The following is a 22,265-nucleotide window of genomic DNA, read 5'->3' on the forward strand; positions in this document are numbered from 1 at the left end:
GCCAAGGCGACCAACCGATGGAAATTAATTGGCAATCCCGGACAAAAAAAGTAACATTTGTTGAATGAATAGGCTTCTTGATTGTGCCAATGCAGCATCCAGACCACAGTGGCAGAATGAGAATGCATAAACTCCACCTAAAATATCTGCGATCGCCATTAGGCGCGCTTGGGAGCTGTAGTCTCATGCGTTGTAGCCACCGCTTCCCGTAAATGATTAGTTATTTTTCTTGAACTACATTTCCCGTTCCAGTAACACAGCGGCTGCCTTAAAGAGCAGCTTTATAAATAAATTGTTTTGTCGTGGCCACTGATCGGGCTCGGCTGGCTGACAAGGAGATCCAGGTATTTGTCAACGAGATTATCTTTTTTTTCTCACTTATTTTTTCAAATGTTTATACATACAATATTTTATAATCGGGGGACTATGTTAATATTTTATAGATCGACATTTTGCATACTGACGTTTTAGAAAACCTAAACGTTTTGCGTATAGTAGCCTAGTACTGAAATGTTGATTTGTTAATTGTCTTAATCATGTTTCGCCATAGCGGCCATACACTATTATATGATTTTAATTAAGATATTTGAGGATGCTTGTTGTGCAACGATGCTCAGGCTGTATAGCTCTCAGCCCGAAGCAGTGTACTATGACACGGGGCTCGTGATGAAATGGTTGTTTTCCCGTTTTATAACAGGGTTGTCGAGTTTCCATATAAATACAGAGTAGGACTAATTGATAAATCGTGTGACGTCACCATGAAGTTGGGCTTCATAACGTCCTCAAATAATGTTTAAATTAAAATGGCCACATCTGCATTATATTGAATCCTCCGATAATGTTCATTATCCCCCCCAACCCTATTTAAAAAAAAAAAAATATGAAATAATCCACAACTCCCTGTACCCTACTGTTTTTGTACTATTTTGGAAGAGGAAGCAGCAGGGAATATGGCACATGTGCTGTAAAAAGGTTTGGAAATAGATAACCCTTTGAAAAATAATTCCCCCCTCTCCTAGTTTACAATTGGCCCCTCTGCAACATCTGTAACAGGTATTGCCACTGCCCAAAATGCACTCTGCATCACCAGTTTCATTACTGTGCTATGCAATACATTTGAGCATTTCTGAGTCATCCTTCTCCACTCCCTCACCACATACCAGGCAGCCTAGAAGGCTAATGTATAGGATGGGATCATTGTTCCTGTCCTTAATTGGAAAATACCTTATTTGATGATGAGGTGCTAACAATTTCAACAAAAACCGGACACGTGCCTCCAAGCAACCAAACGGAACTTTTAGTGTTAACAACAATGCTGATTGTCTGTAGTCGTCCATGTTTTCATACATGACACCCCTTGTCCTGTTGTTCCATATCAATTAGTTGAAAACAAAGCATAGCGAGGAAACGCCAGCCAGCTCCTATGTTGGTGAAAGAAGATGAAAGAGCATGATTTGGGAAAGGACTACCTGGTACCTGGGCCTGTGTACCGGGCCGTGCAGAGCAGAGACACTTTACCAGGCACAGAGGTCACCCCATACGATCTCGCCAAGGTCCAGGTGAGTCTGTGTGGTGGTATTTTAATGTTTGTGATGATCTATTATCATAATGGCCAGGTTGAATGTCATGTTCAGTTTCTTTCTCATTAGGTCCTATGCCTGTATATTCTTGCTTTCTCTGTGTGCAGGTTTCTTCCTCTGCATAACTCAGTCTGAGTGTGTTTGAGTAATTGCAATAAAAGATGATTGATTAGTTTGATAAGCACATGCCATTTTTCACAGCTATTTTGCTAATTTGGTTTCAGCATCCAAGTTGTCAAGCACCCACTGTCTTTTGTATGGCATAAGGGTAATGGGCCTGACGTTGAAATAGTCGCGGGACTGGGAGAGCTGTAGAATTATGCTGAGTCAGCTAAATATCCTCCCATTCTTCAAATATCACAAGTATTGGCGGTTGGATTGATCCTATTAAGAACGTAGTCCTTTCTCAAGCCTAGTTCTGTCACAAGTCTGTGGCACAAGTTCCCCCCTACTCGAGAAAATGATTCATTATTGCATTTTATTGTCATGTCATGAACTGTTATTCATAGTCATCCTATTTTTCTTTTAAATGTTGGAAACATTTAGTGGGGCCAGTGGCTCTTCTCGCTCTTTGCAGAGTGGACCACTGTGACAAGGACCTATGGCAGTTCCCTGTTAAAATAGAGGAACAGCTGTTTTGTTGCTCCAAGTGCTCAACCCTTTGTGTTTGTGTGTTTTTGTCACCCCCTCCCTCCTCTTTCCCTGTCAGCGTTAGTCAGCAGGATAGGAGAGGGGTTTCTCTTATTTTTTTGTTTATCATGAAATATATTTTTTGTTTTTGTCCTTTTTTTCTTCTAAACCTAATTTCCTCAACCACACTAGACCCCTCAACATGTTTACCAGTATATTATTTGTTATTTTCCATCTCTAGCAGACCCCACATCCTCCTGCTGCCTGGCTTCAATTGTTTACATAACTTTGACCCTCCCACTTACAGCCTCACTGGCAGTGACAGCCTATAGCACGTTTGCTTCCTGTGATGCGGGGGACTAATAGGCACCGTATTGGCTTGATGGCTGTGTTTGTGCAATGTGAGAATAGAAACGTGAGCAGGGGGTGATTGAGAAGGGGAGGGGCAGGCACACACGTGCTGAGAAGCGCTGTGGAGAAGATCAGAAACAGGCAATGTGCCACCTTCATTCAGACAGATTTATATACTCTTACAAGGTACAGTTTTTTTCCTGACCGGCCATTGTCTGCACTTCAGTATGCCTCTGGACATTGAGGTTATTTAAGCTGGTCATGCCCCCTCTTTCTAGATCTCCTTGTGCACTTCATGTTAGGCGTATGTTATCAGATTTACAAGAGTGGGTACTGGGTAGGTATTTCCTTGGCTAATGGGCCCTAGACAGTTCCTCCACTGCTTCAACAACATTCTTCAACCCTGTTCCTATTTTATACCATTTAGTTATTTTTTTGTTGTATTTTTGTTATTACTATTGTAAAGTGTCTTGGGTCCATTAAAAGTGCTATATAAACCCCATATACAGTGCCTTTGGAAAGTATTCAGACCCCTTGACTTTCAACACATTTTGTTAGGTTACAGCCTTACTTGAAAATGTATTAAATTGTTTGTTTTCCCTCATCAATCTACACACAATACCTCCTAATGAAAAAGCAAAAACTGGTTTTGATAATTTTTTTGCTGAAATATTACATTTACATAAGTATTCATACCCTTTACTCAGTACTTTGTTAAAGCACCTTTGGCAGCGATTACAGCCTTGAGTCTTCTTGGGTATGACACAACAAGCTTGGGGCACCTGTATTTGGGGAGTTTCTCCCATTCTTATCTGCAGATCTGCTCTGTCATGTTGGATCGGGAGTGTTGCTGCACAGCTATTTTCAGGTCTCTCCAGAGATGTTAGATCGGGTTCAGGTCCGGTCTTTCACTGGGCCACTCAAGGTCATTCAGAGACTTGTCCCGAAGCCACTCTTGTGTTGTCTTGGTTGTGTGCTCAGGGGCGTTGTTGTGTTTGAAGGTGAACCTTTGCCCCAGTCTAATGTCCTGAGCACTCCGGAGAAGGTTTTCATCAAGGATCTCTCTGTGCTTTGTTCCGTTCATCTTTGCCTCGATCCTGACTAGTCTCCCAGTCCCTGCTGCTGAAAAACATCACCACAGCATGATGCTGCCATCACCATGCTTCACCGTAGGGATGGTGCCAGGTTTCCTCCAGACGTGACGCTTGGCATTCAGGCCAAAGAGTTCAATCTTGGTTTCATCAGACCAGAGAATATTTTCTCATGGTCTGAGATCCTAAAGATGCCTTTTGGCAAACTCCAAGCAGGCTGTAGTGCCTTTTACGGAGGAGTGGCTTCTGTCTGGCTACTCTACCATAAAGGCCTAGTTGGTGGAGTGCTGCAGAGATGGTTGTCAGTCTGGATGGTTCTCCCATCTCCACAGAGGAACTCTGAAGCTCCGTCAGAGTGACCATCGGGTTCTTGGTCACCTCCCTGACCAAGGCCCTTTTCCCCTGATTGCTCAGTTTGGACTGGCGGCCAGCTCTAAGAAGAGTCTTGGTGGTTCCAAACTTCTTCCATTTAAGAATGATGCAGGCCACTGTGTTCTTGGAGACCTTCAATGCTGCAAAAATGTTTTGGTACCCTTCCCCAGATCTGTGCCTTGACACAATCCTGTCTCTGAGCTCTACGGACAATTCCTTCGACCTCATGACTTGGTTTTTGCTTTGACATGCACTGTCAACTGTGGGACCTTGTATAGACAGGTGTATGCCTTTCCGAATCATGTCCAATCAATTGAATTTACCACAGGTGGACTCCAATCAAGTTGTAGAAACATCTCAAGGATGATTGATGGAAACAGGATGCACTTGAGCTCAATTTCGAGTCTCATAGCAACTGGTCTGACTACTTACAGTGGGGCAAAAAAGTATTTAGTCAGCCACCAATTGTGCAAGTTCTCCCACTTAAAAAGATGAGAGAGGCCTGTAATTTTCATCATAGGTACACTTCAACTATGACAGACAAAATGAGAAAAAAAATCCAGAAAATCACATTGTAGGATTTTTAATGAATTTATTTGCAAATTATGGTGGAAAATAAGTATTTGGTCACCTACAAACAAGCAAGATTTCTGGCTCTCACAGACCTGTAAGTTCTTCTTTAAGAGGCTCCTCTGTCCTCCACTCGTTACCTGTATTAATGGCACCTGTTTGAACTTGTTATCAGTATAAAAGACACCTGTCCACAACCTCAAACAGTCACACTCCAAACTCCACTATGGCCAAGACCAAAGAGCTGTCAAAGGACACCAGAAACAAAATTGTAGACCTGCACCAGGCTGGGAAGACTGAATCTGCAATAGGTAAGCAGCTTGGTTTGAAGAAATCAACTGTGGGAGCAATTATTAGGAAATGGAAGACATACAAGACCACTGATAATCTCCCTCGATCTGGGGCTCCACGCAAGATCTCAACCCGTGGGATCAAAATGATCACAAGAACGGTGAGCAAAAATTCCAGAACCACACGGGGGGACCTAGTGAATGACCTGCAGAGAGCTGGGACCAAAGTAACAAAGCCTACCATCAGTAACACACTACGCCGCCAGGGACTCAAATCCTGCAGTGCCAGATGTGTCCCCCTGCTTAAGTCAGTACATGTCCAGGCCCGTCTGAAGTTTGCTAGAGAGCATTTGGATGATCCAGAAGAAGATTGGGAGAATGTCATATGGTCAGATGAAACCAAAATATAACTTTTTGGTAAAAACTCAACTTGTCGTGTTTGGAGGACAAAGAATGCTGAGTTGCATCCAAAGAACACCATACCTACTGTGAAGCATGGGGGTGGAAACATCATGCTTTGGGGCTGTCTTTCTGCAAAGGGACCAGGACGACTGATCCGTGTAATGGAAAGAATGAACGGGGCCATGTATCGTGAGATTTTGAGTGAAAACCTCCTTCCATCAGCAAGGGCATTGAAGATGAAACGTGGCTGGGTCTTTCAGCATGACAATGATCCCAAACACACCGCCCGGGCAACGAAGGAGTGGCTTCGTAAGAAGCATTTCAAGGTCCTGGAGTGGCCTAGCCAGTCTCCAGATCTCAACCCCATAGAAAATCTTTGGAGGGAGTTGAAAGTCCGTGTTGCCCAGCAACAGCCCCAAAACATCACTGCTCTAGAGGAGATCTGCATGGAGGAATGGGCCAAAATACCAGCAACAGTGTGTGAAAACCTTGTGAAGACTTACAGAAAACGTTTGACCTCTGTCATTGCCAACAAAGGGTATATAACAAAGTATTGAGATAAGTATTTGGTCAATAACAAAAGTTTATTTTCCACCATAATTTGCAAATACATTTATTAAAAATCCTACAATGTGATTTTCTGGAGAAAAAAAATTCTCATTTTGTCTGTCATAGTTGAAGTGTACCTATGATGAAAATTACAGGCCTCTCTCATATTTTTAAGTGGGAGAACTTGCACAATTGGTGGCTGACTAAATACTTTTTTGCCTCACTGTATGTAAATATATTTCAGTTTTTTGTTTTAAATAAATTTGCAAACATTTCTTAACTTGTTTTTTGCTGTGTCATTATGGGTAATTCTATGTAGATGGATGAGGATTATTTTATTGAATCCATTTTAGAATAAGGCTGGTAACGTAACAAAATGTGGGAAAAGTAAATGAGTCTGAATACAGTTGAAGTCAAATACATTTCAACTCAATTTTTTCACAATTCCCGACATTTAATCAGAGTAAAAATTCCCTGTCTTGGGTCAGGATCACCACTTTATTTTAAGCAAGTGAAATGTCTGAATAATAGTAAAGAGAATGATTTATTTCAGCTTTAATTTATTTCATCACATTCCCAGTGGGTCAGAAGTTTACATACACTCAATTAGTATTTGGTAGCATTGCCTTTAAATTGTTTAACTTGGGTCAAACATTTCGGGTAGCCTTCCACAAGCTTCCCACAATAAGTTGGGTAAATTTTGGCCCATTCCTCCTGTCAGAGCTGGAGGAACTGAGTCAGGTTTGTTGGCCTCCTTGCTCGCACATGCTTTTTCAGTTCTGCCCACAACATTTCTATAGGATTGAGGTCAGGGCTTTGTGATGGCCACAGACCAGAGAACATTTCTCCAAAAAGTACAATCTTTGTCCCCATGTGCAGTTGAAAACCGTAGTCAGGCTTTTTTATGGCGGGTTTGGAGCAGTGGCTTCTTCCTTGCTGAGCGGCCTTTCAGGTTATGTCGATAGGACTCATTTTACTGTAGATATAGATACTTTTGTACCTGTTTCCTCCAGCATCTTCACAAGGTTCTTTGCTGTTGTTCTGGGATCGTTTTGCACTTTTTGCACCAAAGTACGTCCATCTCTAGGAGACGGAAGGAGCTTCTCCTTCCTGAGCGGTATGACGGCTGCGTGGTCCCATCATGTTTATACTTGCACACTATTGTTTGTACAGATGAACGTGGTACCTTCAGGCATTTGGAAATGGCTCCCAAGGATGAACCAGACATATGGAGGTCTACAATTCTTTTTCTGAGGTCTTGGCTGATTTCTTTTGATTTTCCCATGATGTCAAGCAAAGAGGCACTCTTCAAAGAGTTTGAAGGTAGGCCTTGAAATACATCCACAGGTACACCTCCAATTGACTTAAATGATGTAAATTAGCCTATCAGAAGCTTCTAAAGCCATGACAACATTTTCTGGAATTTCCCAAGCTGTTTAAAACTTCTTAAGACCAGGGGGCGACATTTTCGTTTTTGGCTAAAAAACGTACCCATTTTAAACTGCCTATTTCTTAGCCCCCGAAACTAGAATATGCATATAAGTGTCGGATTAGGATAGAAAACACTCTGAAGTTTCCAAAACTGTAAATGTTTTGTCTGTGAGTTAAACAGAACTGATATTGCAGGCTAAAACCTGGAGAAAATCCAATCAGGAAGTGACCCTGTTTTTGAAACCTCTCTGTTCCTAAGCATCCCTATTGCCCATTGAAAGGGATATCAACCAGACTTTTTTTTCTTTCTATGTCTTCCCTAAGGTGTCAACAGCCTTTAGACATAGTTTCAGGCTTTTATTTTGAAGAATGAGCGTGAAAGGGCACATTGCGTAAGTGGATAGGTGGGGGCTCTCAGAGTGAGTTCTGCCTAACAGAGAAAGGCGGCCATTGTTCCTCCCTGGCCTAGTGAAAAGCCAACTGTCCCGGTTGATATATTATCGAATAGATATTTGAAAAACACCCTGAAGATGGATTATAAAAAAACATTTGACATGTTTCTGTGGACATCATGGATATAATTTGGGATTTTTGTCGGCGTTGTCGCGAGCGCTCTTTCCGGTGGATTCCTGGGCATAACGCATCAAACTAACAGAGGTATTTGGATATAAAAAATATCTTTGTGGAACAAAAGGAACATTTGTTGTCTAACTGGGAGTCTCGTGAGTGAAAACATCTGAAGATCATCAAAGGTAAACTATTAATTTGATTGCTTTTCTGATTTTCGTGACCAAGTTACCTGATGCTAGGTGTACTTATTGTTTTGTCGAGCGATCGATAAACTTACACAAACGCTTGTATTGCTTTCGCTGTAAAGCATCATTTCAAAATCTGAGACGACAGATGGATTAACAAAAGGCTAAGCTGTGTTTTGCAATATTGCACTTGTGATTTCATGAAATTATATTATATTATATACCTGTGGCGCTAGGCTAGGCTGTGGTAGTCAGCGTTTCTGATGACAATTATCCCGGATCCGGGATGGGTGGTTCAGAAAGGTTAAAGGCACAGTCAATTTAGTGTATGTAAACTTCTGACCCACTGGAATTGTGATACAGTGAATTATAAGCGAAATAATCTGTCAGTAAACAATTGTTGGAAAAATGACTTGTGACATGCACAAAGTAGATGTCCTAACCGACTTGCCAACACTATAGTTTGTCAACAAGAAATTTGTGGCGTGGTTGAACAACGAGTTTTAATGACTCCAACCTAATTGTATGTAAACTTCCGATTTCAACTGTACTTTCCAAAGGCACTGTGTGTTTGTGTATATTATTAATATATATTTATTTATTTATTGCAGTGGCGGTGCATCACTGCTAAATGCATATAGGGGAAACACTGCCATGTATTATTACTAATGTAATTGACTAATTAAAGGAATTTCCAGACTACAGTGTTTGTAAAGGGAAACTCGAGTCAAATCTTCCAAACAATCCATATTCAACAATACTTTATCCTAATCTTAAAAATGACCTCTATCTGTTTTCTTGCTCCCTCCTCTGGAGCAGTGTGTGCTGACGTCTTTGCTGTACCTCAGTCGTTCCCCAGGCCTCCTCTGTGACAGAATTACTCAATCAGGGCTGAGTCATACCTCAGCTGACGCAAGAAATGACCCGTTTGTCTGCTGGTAAAAAGAACAGTTGTGCAAGAGTTACATACTGCCTCATCACATTTGGTACATGACATGTATTTTAGTGATTGTGTGTTTGTGAGATGATGTACTGTCCTTGTATGGCTGACTCCAGCGCGTGTGCCTCACGCTCGGCCGAGCTCTTTGTTGTTCTCTTGCTCTCTGCCTGCCTGAACGACCTCTGCATCTCTGCTTGGCCGCTTTTGGAGGCGGTTCTTACCCCAACTCAAAAGTAGTGTGTATCGCGACTCTAAGGACACAGACGATTTAAGCTTTTCACCACCGGGAATGGTAAGGGTGGAAACCGATCTGTTAAAATCGATAAATGACATACTTGAACTAGTCAGTAAGGATATAAAGGAGTTGAAGGCGAGCCTCGAGATGAATGACGAAAAAGCCGCGACAATGGAGAAAGAAACAAACACGCTAAAAGGGATGTCTAGCTATAAGATTGAAATGGACGTTAATGAACTTAAACAGGAGAACATCTTTCTGAGAGAAGCCTTACTTGGGGCTCCTAAGTGGTGCAGCGATCTAAGGTACTGCATCTCAGTGCAAGAGGCGTCACTACAGTACCTGGTTCGAATTCAGGCTTGGGGGTACCATAGGGTGGCGCACAATTTGCCACGGTAGGGCGTCATTGTAAATAAGAATTTGTTCTTAACTGACTTGCTTAGTTAAATAAAGGTTACATAAATAAAAAATGACATACAATCTAGATCCATGAGAGAGAATCTGGTACTTACTGGTATCCAAGACAAGAAGTTCCCGGCGGTATAGTTAGTTCCTCCTTACAGCACTTTAGATCCCACGCGAAGCTGTCAACAAAATCCAACTTGAACGTGTACAGCGTATCATTTCTTTAATGGTTAAAAGACTTGCTGGCATGATAATAGGCATTTCCCGAAGGAAATTGCAGAACGGCGCAAAGCTCTGTACCCAATCTTCAAGGAGAAGATATTAAAAAGGAAAAGTGTAGCTCTCGTAGTCGATAAACTGTATATTGATAACCAAATGTTCCGAGACTCCATGGCTATTCTAAATATTAAAGTTCCCATAGAGGATTCTATTAATGGAACACTCAATATTAGCCATGGTCGGGATTGTAATTTTAAAAAATATCTAGAAAAGCAATAAAATACAACAATTTAAATAAATAAACTACAACTACACTATACCATTCTAGGTAGGGAATGTTGGAAAATAATTAGTATTAGACTTTCCATTTATTGTATTTTATGAATTGATAAGACAGCATTAGTAGGATAATTAACTAAATTATACATCTTCAAATACAAGGAACTGGAACACAAAAGTACTGAATCAACATGGAAGAGATAAAACACAGAGGACACAGTATGTGGGTATGTGCAGGAGTATTGTGATGGAAGGTGGGGTTTTTGTGTTTGGAAAAGTGTGGAGTTGAGTGAGTGAAAAAGGATGGTGGTTGCAAATCCCAGAGCCCATGTGTGCTTGTGAGCAGGGGATATGAGAGCTTTCAATTTTGTGCAGATGTGGGATATACATTTTAAAATATATTATAAATGTAGTTGATTTATTTATTGGCCTATCATGATGGAACGGTCCCCAACCCTATACCTGAGCGACCCATACGCTAAGGAGAAGTCCTTATCTGTTTTATGGACCTACCGTAAGTAGCCTATACGCAGCCAAATCAGAAAGATGAATGTGGTCTGAGACCTACTAAAGCAGCACCACACCCTCAAGATTCTGAGCCTGCCTGGCAGGGTTGGTCCTACAAAGCCAAATCCCCCTGATGGGAGAGCATAATATACAAGGAAATTCTCAAAGCTGCTAATGAGAACCTTGAAGACCTTGTACCTAGCTGGTGGAGATTCCGGTGGGGAGTCCCCACCCAGGCAGTGGCAGTGCTGGCAACACTAGCTGCAGTAACCAATGGGGAGGGGGTCACACTCGGACATTCAGAGAGGGGCCATATTATTGTGGCCCTGGTGGCACAAAATCATCAAAGGTCTGACTGCACAGAGATGCTTGGGAATATGGTCACAACGGGGGACCCGTTTTTGCTAAATTTTTCATGTCTGTGTATGCATTCGTAAATCAAGTTCTTTCTTCAGTTGGACTCTGGGATGGAGCATCTGAGTGTATGGTTGTTTGTGGGGGAAAGGTGTGTGTGTGTGTGTGTGTGTGTGTGTGTCCCACAACTGTTACTAGGGAGTAAAGATGTAAGGGACAATATAGGATGAATCACAATTGTTTTCTAAAATAGTTGCTTGCCATGCCAAAGTGTCATTTTTGAAATGGCAATCCTGGTAAGAGGTAACAATCCTTTGCATGAACTACCTACATTATTACAAATGTTAATTATGGAAATGAAGATAGGCAGGATTCTTTTAAATATATAAACTCAGAAAAAAAAGAAACGTCCTCTTCCTGTCAACTGCGTTTATTTTCAGCAAACTTAACATGTGTAAATATTTGTATGAACATAACAAGATTCAACAACTGAGACATAAACTGAACAAGTTCCACAGACATGTGACTAATAGAAATTGAATAACGTGTCCCTGAACAAAGGGAGGGGTCAAAATCAAAAGTATCAGTCAGTATCTGGTCTGGCCACCAGCTGCATTAAGTACTGCAGTGCATCTCCTCCTCATGGACTGCACCAGATTTGCCTGTTCTTGCTGTGAGATGTTCCCCACTCTTCCACCAAGGCACCTGCAAGTTCCCGGACATTTCTGGGGGGAATGGCCCTAGACCTCACCCTCCGATCCAACAGGTCCCAGACATGCTCAATGGGATTGAGATCCAGGCTCTTCGCTGGCCATGGCAGAACACTGACATTCCTGTCTTGCAGGAAATCACACACAGAACGAGCAGTGCTGGCATTGTCATGCTGGAGGGACATGTTAGGATGAGCCTGCAGGAAGGGTACCACATGAGGGAGGAGGATGTCTTCCCTGTAACGCACAGCGTTGAGATTGCCTGCATTGACAACAAGCTCAGTCCGATGATGCTGTGACACACCGCCCCAGACCATGATGGACACTCCGCCTCCAAATCGATCCCGCTCCAGAGTACAGGCCTCGGTGTAACGCTCATTCCTTCCACGATAAACGCGAATCCGACCATCACCCCTGGTGAGACAAAACCACAAACTCGTCAGTGAAGAGTACTTTTTGCTAGTCCTGTCTGGTCCAGTGACGGTGGGTTTGTGCCCATAGGCGACGTTGTTGTCTGGTGAGGACCTGCCTTACAACAGGCCTACAAGCCCTCAGTCCATCCTCTCTCAGCCTAATGCGGGCAGTCTGAGCACTGATGGAGGGATTGTGCGTTCCTGGTGTAACTCGGGCAGTTGTTGTTGCCATCCTGTACCTGTCCCGCAGGTGTGATGTTCGGATGTAGCGATCCTGTGCAGGTGTTACACGTGGTCTGCCACTGCAAGGACGATCAGCTGTCCGTCCTGTCTCCCTGTAGCGCTGTCTTAGGCGTCTCACAGTACGGACATTGCAATTCATTGCCCTGGCCACATCTGCAGTCCTCATGCCTCCTTGCAGCATGCCTAAGACGTTCACGCAGATGAACTTTCTTTTGGTGTTTTTCAGAGTCAGTAGAAAGGCCTCTTTAGTGTCCTAAGTTTTCATAACTGTGACCTTAATTTCCTACCGTCTGTAAGCTGTTGTGTCTTAACGACCGTTCCACAGGTGCATGTTCATGAATTGTTTATGGATCATTGAACAAGCATGGGAAACAGTGTTTAAACCCTTAACAATGAAGATCTGTGAAGTTATTTGGATTTTTACGAATTATCTTTGAAAGACAGGGTCCTGAAAAGGAACGTTTCTTTTTTTGATGAGTTTAAATTTTTCAATCGGTGTATATATCAAGCAAATTGAGGTGAGGGCTATGGAAATTATTTTGGCGGCTGATCTGCTTCTGTTCTGTGGGTGGCACTGTGTGCTCTTTTCAATGGACGAGTTCCAGTCTCCCGGGGGCCCTGGGAGACGGGTGGTCTGCCAGTCGCTGGGATGACAACCAAACTTGGGATCGGGAGGGGTTTTAGCAGGTGGAATAGTGGGGAACATTTGGAGGTTTACTTAATAGCAATGCAAATATAATGGTTTAGCTATATGGACACTCAATCACTGTGGTCCTTTTTAATGGGGAGTTTACAAACATATATTATGATAGATTTTAAATGGTGAAATAAGTGCAGCCAGTTATAATTGTAATAGTTTAGCAGATAAAAGATGGTCAGTATTTACCTGTCTAATAGAGAAAGAGTATAATATCTATTGTTTACAGGAAACTCATTCAACAATTTTAGAAAAACTTGCGTTGAAAAAGGACTAGGGGGGGGCAAAATACACTGCTCAAAAAAATAAAGGGAACACTAAAATAACACATCCTAGATATGAATGAATGAAATATTCTTTTTAAATACTTTTTTCATTACATACTTGAATGTGCTGACAACAAAATCACACAAAGTATCAATGGAAATCAAATTTATCAACCCATGGAGGTCTGGATTTGGAGTCACACTCAAAATTAAAGTGGAAAACCACACTACAGGCTGATCCAACTTTGATGTAATGTCCTTAAAACAAGTCAAAATGAGGCTCAGTAGTGTGTGTGGCCTCCACGTGCCTGTATGACCTCCCTACAACGCCTGGGCATGCTCCTGATAAGGTGGCGGATGGTCTCCTGAGGGATCTCCTCCCAGACCTGGACTAAAGCATCCGCCAACTCCTGGACAGTCTGTGGTGCAACGTGGCGTTGGTGGATGGAGCGAGACATGTCCCAGATGTGCTCAATTGGATTCAGGTCTGGGGAACGGGCGGGCCAGTCCATTGCATCAATGCCTTCCTCTTGCATGAACTGCTGACACACTCCAGCCACATGAGGTCTTGCATTAGGAGGAACCCAGGGCCAACCGCACCAGCATATGGTCTCACAAGGGGCCTGAGGATCTCATCTCGGTACCTAATGGCAGTCAGGCTACCTCTGGCGAGCACATGGAGGGCTGTGCGGCCCCCCCAAAGAAATGCCACCCCACACCATGACTGACCCACCGCCAAACCGGTCATGCTGGAGGATGTTGCAGGCATCAGAACGTTCTCCACGGCGTCTCCAGACTGTCACGTCTGTCACATGTGCTCAGTGTGAACCTGCTTTCATCTGTGAAGAGCACAGGGCGCCAGTGGCGAATTTGCCAATCTTGGTGTTCTCTGGCAAATGCCAAACGTCCTGCACGGTGTTGGGCTGTAAGCACAACCCCCACCTGTGGACGTCGGGCCCTCATACCACCCTCATGGAGTCTGTTTCTGACCGTTTGAGCAGACACATGCACATTGTGGCCTGCTGGAGGTCATTTTGCAGGGCTCTGGCAGTGCTCCTCCTGCTCCTCCTTGCACAAAGGCGGAGGTAGCGGTCCTGCTGCTGGGTTGTTGCCCTCCTACGGCCTCCTCCACGTCTCCTGATGTACTGGCCTGTCTCCTGGTAGCGCCTCCATGCTCTGGACACTATGCTGACAGACACAGCAAACCTTCTTGCCACAGCTCGCATTGATGTGCCATCCTGGATGAGCTGCACTACCTGAGCCACTTGTGTGGGTTGTAGACTCCGTCTCATGCTACCACTCGAGTGAAAGCACCGCCAGCATTCAAAATTGACCAAAACATCAGCCAGGAAGCATAGAAACTGAGAAATGGTCTGTGGTCACCACCTGCAGAACCACTCCTTTATTGGGGGTGTCTTGCTAATTGCCTATAATTTCCACCTTTTGTCTATTCCATTTGCACAACAGCATGTGAAATTTATTGTCAATCAGTGTTGCTTCCTAAGTGGACAGTTTGATTTCACAGAAGTCTGATTGACTTGGAGTTACATTGTGTTGTTTAAGTGTTCCCTTTATTTTTTTGAGCAGTGTATATTTCTCCCATGGGCAAAGAAATTCAAAAGTGGTGATATAAAAAATAATTTTGACATTGTAACATTAACAATGTCTAAACTGTATTTCTGATCAATTTGATGTTATTTTAATGGACAAAAAAAATTACTTTTGAACGGTAGTGTATATTAATTTATCAACCATACAAGCAATACAAGACTTCATAGTGGGAGATCATAATATGGTCTTAAATACCTCTATGGACCGTAAAGGAAATCACACTAAACTTATCACCCTCATGCACTTAAGGAATTCCCGAATGTCATTGATATATTGGAAAAAAGTGGATATTTTATCCCTGATGTCCTTACACAGCTCTCTGCTCTTGGCCATTGTGGAGAGGTTGGAGTCTGTTTGATTGAGTGTGTGGACAGGTGTCTTTTATACGGGTAACGAGTTCAAACAGGTGGAGTTAATACAGGTAATGAGTGGAGAACAGGAGGGCTTCTTAAAGAAAAACTAACAGGTCTGTGAGAGCCGGAATTCTTACTGGTTGGTAGGTGATCAAATACTTATGTCATGCAATAAAATGCAAATGAATTACTTAAAAATCATACAATGTGATTTTCTGGATTTTTGTTTTAGACTCCGTCTCTCACAGTTGAAGTGTACATATGATAAAAATGACAGACCTCTACATGCTTTGTAAGTAGGAAAACCTGCAAAATCAAATACTTGTTCTCCCCACTGTATATGGAGGCTTAAATATCCTGACCGTGACTACTTTCTTATGTCATTCTCTCTGGCACAAAAAGTTAGTGTTGATAGGGGACATAATGCGGTCAGACCATCACATAATTGGCATATATATATTACAGATTTTCCACATGGGCAAGGATATTGAAATTGAATCAAAGCCTATTGGATGATAACTTGTTTTTAACTAGGACAGAAGAATGTATTTACTTTTTCTGACATAACATAGGTACAGCAGATCCCCTTATTGTATGGGACACTTTTAATTGTGCCTTTAGAGGCCATGCAACTCATCTCTAAAACGAAAGCAATTTCGGTCAAAAGAGTCCATATTAACAAAGGAAATGGAAGGACTAACAGTACAGATGGATAGCAATAAAAACGGTACCATAGAGGCTCAGAATAAGTTAGAGGAAAAACAAAAATAAATGGAGGAACTTATTCAAGAAAGATCAAGTGTAAAATATTTTTTAAATAAAGCGAACTGGATGAAATATGGGGAAAAATGCACCAAATATTTATTTTTATCTTCAACATAGAAATGCTACGAAAAATGATTTACTGGAACTTGTTACAAATGATGGAGTCACCCATGATTGACCAAACAATATTTTGAAAGAGGAAGTAAAGTACTTTAAGCATATGATTTTTTTTCTATTAATAATGTAAAATTAACAGCTGTACAGAAAGACACTCATGTGAAGGCCAATTTACAACTTCTTGACGCAATTAAAGCCTTTAAGTTCGGGAAAACTCCAGACCTGGATGGCATACAAGTGGAGGTATACCAAACTTTTTTTTATATACTCAGAGGACCGTTATTACCATGTTTTAACCTCTCCTATATAAATGGTAGATTATCGGACACTCAACAAGAAAGTCTGATTTCATTATTACTGAAACAGGATCCAAGGGGTAATTATAAAGATCCAGTCCATTTTAAAAACATTGGAGGCCTCTTACACCTCAGTTCAATTCACTTAAATTCTAGCAAAAATGCTTAGCGCATAGAATTTAAAAGGTATTGTCGGATATTATTCATCCTAATCAGACAGGTTTTTTACATGGACGATACATTGGAGATAATATAAGTACTGGAGTTTATATATAAATGCCTGGAATATTTCAATTTTGGATAATCTCTTATAAAATGGGTTAAAGTTATGTATAGCAACCCTAGGTGTAAAATAGTAAATAATGAATACATCGCAGAAAGTTTTAAACTGTCAAGAGGAGTAAAACAAGGTTGTCCACTATCGGCATATCTATTTATTATTGCCATCAGTTAGCTGTTAAAATCAGATCCAACAATAATATTTAGGGATTAGAAATACAGGGCTTAGGTTTCATTGTACGCTGATGGTTGTTTATTTTTTTAATCCACAGCCTCAGAGGATGAGGATCTATATACTTTTTCTAACCTCCCTGGATTAAAACCAAATTATGAGTGTACTACAGTGGTTCCTCCTTTAAAAGTTGCGAACTTGCACCGCTGGACTTAGAGGTACCTAGCATCATGGCTTCATTGCTCCAGACCACAAGGGGGAGTTAGAGCACTCATTATGCATTTGAGTCGCAAGGTTATGACTAATCATATCGAGTGATTCCAATGACGAATTTTGACGCGAGCCACCCTTGCCTTGACGTTCTTCAACAAAGATGGCTGACAAAACATTATGGTGGAACCAGATGTAAGTTGTTATAAAGTCATAACGAGTTAAGCAAAAAAATTACAATTGAGAGGAATATGTAAGTTAATGTAGAGACAAATGTTTGTGCATATTTTTTTGTCCATAACTTAATTTATGAAAATCGCTATTTTAGCAAGTTATCTGACTAGCTAACATTAGCTAGTGTTAGGATAATTAATTTGTAATTTGTTTTAGGGTCTCCTGAGAAAACCAGCAAACCAGGCTGTCGTCTTGTGAAAAAGTGGATGTAAAGAATCTAGCTAGCTAAAGCATTTACTGCAAATTGAATGTATAATTGTGTAAGCTTGCCTTGCAGCTGAAGTAACATAGCTAGCTAACTATGTACTTGCTTATTGTGTAGTGGAGGATAACAATAACTGTATCCCTATGGATGTGTAGCTAGCTACAGTATGTAGCCGATTTGTGTGTGGACCCTAAAATGTTAGGTTCTGAACTAATATTTATACCAATCTATGAACCTCTGCTATCATAGTTGTTGTATCAACTTCAAGCCTATGGATAGAGTAGAATATAATATTTTTTATTGTGCCAAGGATGCAAGTCCTATATACACATGTACTGTAGTTATTACCACACATGAGATTCCCACATTGTAGCCTGTAAATTGAATATATTCACTGATCATGTACTCTTCTTTGGCAAATAAAGGTGCGGTTCAGGTATGAATCTGAGACATTATTTTTCAGTCAAATCAAAATGCTTTGTATGCATGTATTACAATGATACACTTCAACAGTGTTTACCACTCTTGCTCCTGGGACATCAATGATTACACATTGTAACTATGCAATAGACTAAATCAAATACACATGGTTAGCAGATGTTAATGCGAGTGTAGCGAAATGCTTGTGCTTCTAGTTCCGACCATGCAGTATTATCTAACAAGTAATTTAACCTAACAATTTAACAACTACCTTATTCATTCCTTTACACTTGTGTGTATAAGAATATGTACATAAAGATATATGAATGAGTGATGGCCGAACGGCATAGGCAAGATGCAGTAGATGGTATAGAGTACAGAATATACATATGAGATGAGTAATGTAGGGTATGTAAACATTTATTTAAAAAGTGGCATTGTTTAAAGTGGCTAGTGATACTTTCATTATCAATTTTCCATTATTAAAGTGGCTGGAGTTGAGTCCGTATGTTGGCAGCAGCCCCTTAATGTTAGTGATGGCTTTTTAACAGTCTGATGACCTTGAGATAGAAGCCGTTTTTCAGTCTCTCGGTCCCCGCTTTGATGCACCTGTACTAACCTCGCCTTCTGGGTGATAGCGGGGTGAACAGGCAGTGGCTCGGGTGGTTGTTGTCCTTGATGATCTTTTTGGCCTTCCTGTGACATCGGGTGGTGTAGGTGTCCTGGAGGGCAGGTAGTTTGCCCCCGGTGATGCGTTGTGCAGACCTCACTACCCTCTGGAGAGCCTTGCGGTGGTGGGGAGAGCAGTTGCCGTACCAGGCGGTGATACAGCCCGACAGGATGCTCTCAATTTTTCATCTGTAGATTGAGTTGGAGGCGTGCATGGCCACACAGTCATGGGTTAACAGGGAGCACAGGAGAGGGCTGAGAACGCACCCTTGTGGGGCCCCAGTGTTGAGGATCAGCGGGGTGGAGATGTTGTTTCCTACCCTCACCACCTGGGGGCGGCCCGTCAGGATGTCCAGGACCCAGTTGCACAGGACCGGGTCGAGACCCAGGGTCTCGAGATTAATGACGAGTTGAGGGTACTATGGTGTTAAATGCCGAGCTGTAGTCGATGAACAGCATTCTTACATAGGTATTCCTCTTGTCCAGATGGGTTAGGGCAGTGTGATTGCGATTGCGTCGTCTGTGGACCTATTGGGGCGGTAAGCAAATTGGAGTGAGTCTTGGGTGTCAGGTAGGGTGGAGGTGATATGATCCTTGACTAGTCTCTCAAAGCACTTCATGATGACGGAGGCGAGTGCTACGGGGCGATAGCTTTCTTGGGAACTGGTACAATGGTGGCCCTCTTGAAGCAGACTGGGATAAGGATTGATTGAATATGTCCGTAAACACACCAGCCAGCTGGTCTGTGCATGCTCTGAGGACGCGAGGGTTAACACGTTGAAATGCTTTACTCACGTTGGCTGCGGTGAAGGAGAGCCCGCAGGTTTTGGTAGCGGACCGTGTCGTTGGCACTATTGTACTCAAAGCGAGCAAAGAAGTTGTTTAGTTTGTCTGGGAGCAGGACATCGTGGTCCGCGACGGGGCTGGTTTTCTTTTTGTAGTCCGCGATTGACTGTAGACCCTGTCACATACCTCTCATGTCTGAGCCGTTGAATTGCGACTCTACTTTGTTTCTATACTGACGCTTAGCTTGTTTGATTGCCACGGAGGGAATAGCTACACTGTTTGTATTCGGTCATGTTTCCGGTCGCCTTGCCCTGATTAAAAGCAGTGGTTCGCGCTTTCAGTTTTGCACGAATGCTGCCATCAATCCACGGTTTCTGGTTGGGGAAGGTTGTAATAGTTGCTGTGGGTACAACATCACCGATGCACTTGCTAATTAACTCGCTCACCGAATCAGTGTATTCATCAATGTTATTGTCCGACGCTATGCGGAACATATCCCAGTCCACGTGATCGACGCAATATTGAAGCGTGGAATCTGGTTGGACCAGCGTTGAACGGACCTGAGCACGGGCGTTTCCTGTTTTATTTTCTGTCTATAGGCTGGGAGCAACAAAATGGACTCGTGGTCAGATTTTTTCCGAAAGGAGGGCGGGGCAGGGCTTTGTATGCGTCACGGAAGTTAGAGTAACAATGGTCCAGGATTTTTTCCACCCAGGTAGCGCATTCGATATGCTGATAAAATTTAGGGAGTCTCGTTTTCAGATTAGCCTTGTTAAAATCCCCAGCTACAGTGAATGCAGCCTCAGGATATGTGGCTTCCAGTTTACATGGAGTATAATGAAGTTCATGCAAGGCCATTGATGTGTCTGCTTGGGGGGGATATATACGGCTGTGATTATAATCGAAGAGAATTCTCTTGGTAGATGATGCGGTCGACATTTGATTGTAAGGAATTCTAGGTCAGGTGAGCTAAAGGACTTGAGTTCCTGTATGTTGTTATGATCACACCACGTCTCGTTAATCATAAGGCATACCGCCCCTGCCCTTCTTACGAGAGAGATGTTTGTTTCTGTCGGCACAATGCGTGAAGAAACCAGGTGGCTGTACCGACTCCGATAGCTTGTCTCGAGTGAGCCACGTTTCCATGAAACAAAGAACGTTACAATCTTTGTCTCTCTGGAAGGCAACCCTTGCTCGGATTTCGTCTACCTTGTTGTCAAGAGACTGGACGTTGGAGAGTAGTAAACTCGGGAGCGGTGCGTGATGTGCCTGTCTACAGAGCCTTCTGCCCCTCCTGCGGCACTGTTGTTTTGGGTCGCCGGCTGGGATCCGATCGATTGTCCTGGGTGGTGGATCAAACAGAGGATCCGCTTCGGGAAAGTCGTAATGTTGGTAAGTTGACGTTGCTCTTACATCCGATAGTTCCTCCCGGCTGTATGTAATAAAACCAAAGATTTCCTGGGGCAACAATGTATTATTTCTTACATAAAAAACAAAATACTGCATAGTTTCCTGAGAACGCGAAGCGACCATCTGTCGGCGCCGGATGTTCAGACTAGAAACATGATTTAAAGGCTGATTTGTAATTCATATATACAGAAAAAAATACTATGCATATCTAACTCCCTTCATCTGCATTAATCTGAGGACACAGGATAGTATTTCAATGAGATACTTAATTTCAACCAGTGGAGAATGTGAAACGCTTTATTGAAAGTAGTTAATTATCCATGTGTTATAAATACATAAATGCATTATAATATTACAAGTTCAGTCTATACTTCAATGAACATATGGTGTGCATTATAAAATGAGGAAGAAAGACGAGGTGGGGAGGTGTAGAAGACAGAAAGGAAAAGTGGTAAGAACAGCGGCAGACAGCATATGATTAATGAATTCCAGTGCTACCCTAATATTCTCCCAGTTCATCACAATTGCGGTGTCTCCTAACCGATCCTTGGGCCCTCAGTTGGCTCGAAGGTTCTTAAGAGCGGGTGAGGTGGCGATGACGAGACTGGCTTCCTCTCACATCAAAACATACCTGCAGACGAGTGACAGAGAGCATGATTAAGCCTTGTTTTTTTTTAAATTCTACCACAGTCAGTCATAATCATCATCAGGAGGTGAAATGAAAAACTGACCTTGGATCATTAACTCTGGGACTACTACATCTGTCTGTATTTCAATGTAAAGCATCTTTAATAATAATTCCTGTTGACCCGACCAAGTGACAGCTCACCTATGATCATGCTGTGCCCTCTGTGTCAGCCAGTTCAGATGCGGGAGGGGTTCACCAAAACAGCTGATATAACCTAGCGGATTTAGGGAGAAGGGAGAGAGGGATGAAGTGCAGAAGAAAGACTGTTATTGTGTGTGTGGTCTCACCTGGTGTCCACACTAAGTGGCTACAGAGTACTTTATTCTGAAAAACAGACATGAGGACAAACAATAGAAGACTATGTGACGCAGACACCTATCGGAGTGTACCTGAAACAATACCTATTGCAAGGCTAATCCCCAGGGAAATCGTGACTTGGCAGCAACAGATAGCGCAGTGAAAATGACTGTTTGTGGTGTAAATCTGAAAATTAACAGCTGACATCTTAAGGGTTTTTTAATTAATGCATGTGAGACAGGTTCCATGTAAAACAAGACAGGCAGAGATGGAGAAAAAGAACACAGAACAGTTTAATTATCTCTGGTTATGGACACTTTTGCCAGCAATAAAGCTTCCATGGCCTGTTCCTCGGACAGTGAACATCTGACTATCTAAATTTTTGACCCCTTGGTCAGCTCGCTCTCTGAAAGTAAAGAACATAGCTTATTTTTTTTTTTATATATATGACCGTTCAATCTAAA

At 42.3% G+C, this 22,265-nt stretch overlaps 1 protein-coding gene across 2 annotated transcripts in view; it reads left to right on the top strand.

The window, feature by feature from the left end:
- The first annotated feature begins 255 nt into the window (after positions 1-255).
- Positions 256-22,265, top strand: part of LOC139549360 (ATP-binding cassette sub-family C member 5-like) — an 87,342-nt gene continuing 65,332 nt past the window's right edge. For both annotated transcript variants that reach the window (XM_071359785.1, XM_071359786.1), the window contains exons 1-2: positions 256-344; positions 1,384-1,559. In XM_071359785.1, coding sequence (XP_071215886.1) covers positions 1,440-1,559 — 120 coding nt within the window. In that variant the 5' untranslated portion in view covers positions 256-344; positions 1,384-1,439. The remainder of the gene's footprint in view (positions 345-1,383; positions 1,560-22,265) is intronic.

The sequence above is a fragment of the Salvelinus alpinus genome, chromosome 22 (assembly GCF_045679555.1).
Source record: "Salvelinus alpinus chromosome 22, SLU_Salpinus.1, whole genome shotgun sequence".
Classification (NCBI taxonomy): domain Eukaryota; kingdom Metazoa; phylum Chordata; class Actinopteri; order Salmoniformes; family Salmonidae; genus Salvelinus; species Salvelinus alpinus.